Source organism: Manacus vitellinus, unplaced genomic scaffold, assembly GCF_001715985.3.
Source record: "Manacus vitellinus isolate BGI_N305 unplaced genomic scaffold, ASM171598v3 ctg7180002429883_pilon, whole genome shotgun sequence".
Lineage (NCBI taxonomy): Eukaryota > Metazoa > Chordata > Aves > Passeriformes > Pipridae > Manacus > Manacus vitellinus.
The window spans coordinates 1-3,607 of NW_021938201.1; the positions used below are offsets into that span (position 1 = coordinate 1).

Genomic DNA, 3,607 nt, shown 5'->3' on the forward strand with positions numbered 1-3,607 from the left:
TCCCGGCCTCTGCCGCCCGCCCCTCCGCCTCGCTGTATCTCGGATCCGCACCGCCGGGACGATCGGAAACAGACCGCTTCCCGATCCAGGAATCCAGCGATCCAGCGATCGAGCCGGGCCGCAGCGGGCGGGGCTGCAGCGCTCCGACCTTCCTCTCGCTCCTCTCGGGCAACAGCGGCGCCCGCAGCCTCCTCCCGGCACTGCACGCACCGAGCGCTGAGAGAGATGCCCGCCCTGCCTCGCCCACGGGAAGCTCGCGGGGAGGACACAGTCTCCACGGACATCTCGCTTTTCGTCCAGCCGACCTACGGTTTAATCATCCAGCTTATGACGACCAAGCAGAAGCAACGCGCCCCCTGTTGTTATTTCTACGGCATAGGAAAATGTTTTTATCGTGGTGATATAGCATGCATATAAACGTCTGTTAATATCACATGTGTAGTAGCACATGTGGAGTAGCACAAGTTTTACTGTCCGAAGCAGAAACTCCTCCACCGACTGCAAAGGTTTTGTACCACTCGTGCTTGAAGAACTTTCTCCTCAACCTTTCAGCAGATAAAAACAGTGTTTTGGAGTAGGGAAAGTACTCATGAACAGTCGCATTGCTCACGAATCCAGCAGTACAGTGACGGTCCCTGCTACTTTGAACCTGCTCATTGGAGACAGCTCTGAATAAGTCTGCATTACTCTCCATTCTCAAGCCACGAGTCAGGAATTTTTCCTTAAAAGCTTATTTACGAAAGGCTCTACAGTGCTTACCCTAACGATTTATTGCTCCCACTCTCCATTCTCAAGCCACGAGTCAGGAATTTTTCCTTAAAAGCTTATTTACGAAAGGCTCTACAGTGCTTACCCTAACGATTTATTGCTCCCGTGTAGAGCTTTTTGAGATCCTGAGTTAACCCGACTCAGCAGTGTAAGCGTTTTCTGGAGAAAGTCTCCCTCAAAAGATGGGGAAGGACACAACAATGAGGTGGTAACTTTCATATCATACCAGCAACATGCAACTTTCCTTTGTGGACGTCCAACACCGAAACAACACTAGCCAAAGGGGATTTTGTCCACCTATTTCAAGGTTCAAATACACAGCTTCGAGAAAAATTATCGGGAAGGCAAACTTCCGCACCCAACCTAAAGAACGCCGCCGTCTCTGATTATTTCACGGCGTTTCCATGAAAACACAGACAGCATTATAGCCCGAGGAGTGGAAAAAACAAAAACACAAGAGCCTTGCCGCCAGCATGAGTAAGGAAAAGAATTCAAGAGAGAAAGGGTAATGCGGGCTTACAAGACCTGCAGTGAGTCGGGTCGCCGGGGGCGGCTCTCCCGGGACTGCGCTGCTGCTCGGGCTCGGCCCTTCTTGCAAGGGCCCCCCGGCCACAAGCTCCTCCGCGGGCACGATGGGCAGCGGCGGCGGCGGCCAAGCGGCCTCGGGGTTGGCGCGGGGCGGTGCAGCCACGCACAGGTTGTAGGAGTAGGGCAAGGTGCCCTCGCAGAAGTCGGCCGGGAAGGCGGCGCCGGCCAGCGACAAGCGCTGCGCGCCCAGGCAGCGCAGCACGGCGGGCGGCCCGGCCCGCCGCAGCCTGCGCAGGCCACGGCCAGCGCCACGCTCAGCACCAACAGCGCCGACAGCAGCGCCAGCGCCAGCACCAGCCAGAACTGCAGCTCGCCCGCCGCCTCGGCGCCCGCCGCCCGCTCGCTCAGCTCCGGCAGCGCCTCCTGCAAGCTCTCGGCCAGCACCACGTGCAGCGTGGCCGTGGCCGACAGCGCCGGCTCCCCGTGGTCCTTCACCACGGCCACCAGGCGCTGCTTGGCCGCGTCCCTCTCCGACACGGCCCGCGCCGTGCGCACCTCGCCGCTCTGCAGCCCCACGCGGAACAGCGCCGGCTCCGACGCCTGCACCAGCTCGTACGACAGCCACGCGTTGCGCCCCGCGTCCGCGTCCACCGCCACCACCTTGCCCACCAGGTACCCGGACGACGCCGAACGCGGCACCACCTCGAAAGCCGAACCCACCGAGCCCGGCGCCGCTCCCGACGCCGCCGGCGGGGGCGGGTAGAGCACCCGCGGCGCGTTGTCGTTCTGGTCGAGCACGAACACGCGCACCGTGGCCGTCGAGCTGCGCGCCGGCGACCCGCCGTCCTGCGCCCGCACGGCCACCGTGAACTCGCGGCACTGCTCGTAGTCCAACGAGCGCTGCGCGTACACCGCGCCGCTCCGCGCCTCCACCGACACCGGCGGCGCCGCGCCCAACGCGCCCGCGCTGCCGCCCGACAGCCAGTAGCTCACGCGCCCGTTCGCGCCCAAGTCCAAGTCCCGAGCGACAACGCGCAACACCAGCGCGCCCACCGGGTTGTTCTCCCGCACGTACGCGCTGTACGACGCCTCCTCGAACACCGGCGCGTTGTCGTTCACGTCCGACACCTCCAGCACCAGCTCCGTGCTGCTCCACAGCGCCGGCCTGCCCCGGTCCCGGGCCACCACCGTCACGCGGTGCTCGGACGCCTGCTCGCGGTCCAGCGCGCTCGCTGTCACCACCTTGTATGAGCCGCCCGACGACGCCACGATCGACAGCGGCGCCTCTCCCGACAGCTCGCACGACACCTCACCGTTCTCGCCGGAGTCCAGATCCCGAATTTTCAGCAGAGCCACCACGGTGCCCGCTGGAGCGTCCTCAGGCACGGGGCTCGACAGCGACAGGATCTCGATGTCGGGCGCATTGTCATTCACGTCCAGCACCTCCACCTCCACCTTGCAGTGCGCCACCAGACCGCCACCATCCTTTGCCTCCACGTCCAGGATGAAAGTCCGCATGTCCTCGAAATCCAGACCTTCCCGCAGCGTGATGGACCCACTGTCTGCATCGACCACAAATGTCCGAAGCACCTTATCCGGCATTTCCCCCAATCTGTAGGTGATATGAGCATTGGTGCCGGCGTCGGCATCGGAGGCTGACACTTTCAACACCTCCGAACCCGGCAGCGTGTCCTCGCGAAGGCTCGTCCGGTACCGGTCCTGCGAGAAGACGGGCGGATTGTCGTTGGCGTCCGTCACGTTGACCCGAATCTGGACAGTCCCGGACCTCACGGGGTCCCCCCCATCAGCCGCTGTCAGCACCAACTCAAAGGAGCTCTGCTTCTCCCTGTCCAACGCTCTCTCCAGCACTAATTCAGGCTTGCTTCCGTCCTGACTGTCCTTCATGGCCAGAGAGAAGGACGGGTTGCTGCTGAGCTCATAAGTCAGCAGCGAATTGCTGCCCACGTCTGCATCTTGGGCCATCTCAAGGGGAAAACGAGCACCGGGAGGGATCAATTCACCAATCTCTAGTTCCAAAACAGCCTTCCTGAAGGTAGGAGAGTTGTCATTCACGTCCTGGATGGACACCTCGACAGGAAAAACGTTGAGCGGGTTGTGCACCAGCACCTCGAAGCTGACCGAGCAGGACAACGACTCGCCGCACAGCTCCTCCCGGTCCAGCCTCTCGCTCACGTACAGGTTCCCGTTCTCCTCGCTCACCGTGAAGTATTGCTTGTCCGCGCTGAGCCGCAGCTTGCGCGCCGGCAGCTCGTCGGCGCTGAGCCCCAGGTCCCGGGCCAGCGGCCCCACC

At 62.1% G+C, this 3,607-nt stretch overlaps 1 protein-coding gene across 1 annotated transcript; it reads right to left on the reverse strand.

Annotated features, from left to right (window-relative positions):
• Window positions 1-74: 74 nt before the first annotated feature.
• LOC108642997 (protocadherin gamma-B5-like) lies at window positions 75-3,603 on the reverse strand (the record flags this gene model as incomplete). Its single annotated transcript, XM_029965830.1, is given in 3 exon segments — window positions 75-305; window positions 1,289-1,585; window positions 1,588-3,603. Coding segments are annotated over 3 exon segments (2,544 nt in total), but the record flags the coding sequence as incomplete, so codon positions are not given.
• Window positions 3,604-3,607: the final 4 nt, after the last annotated feature.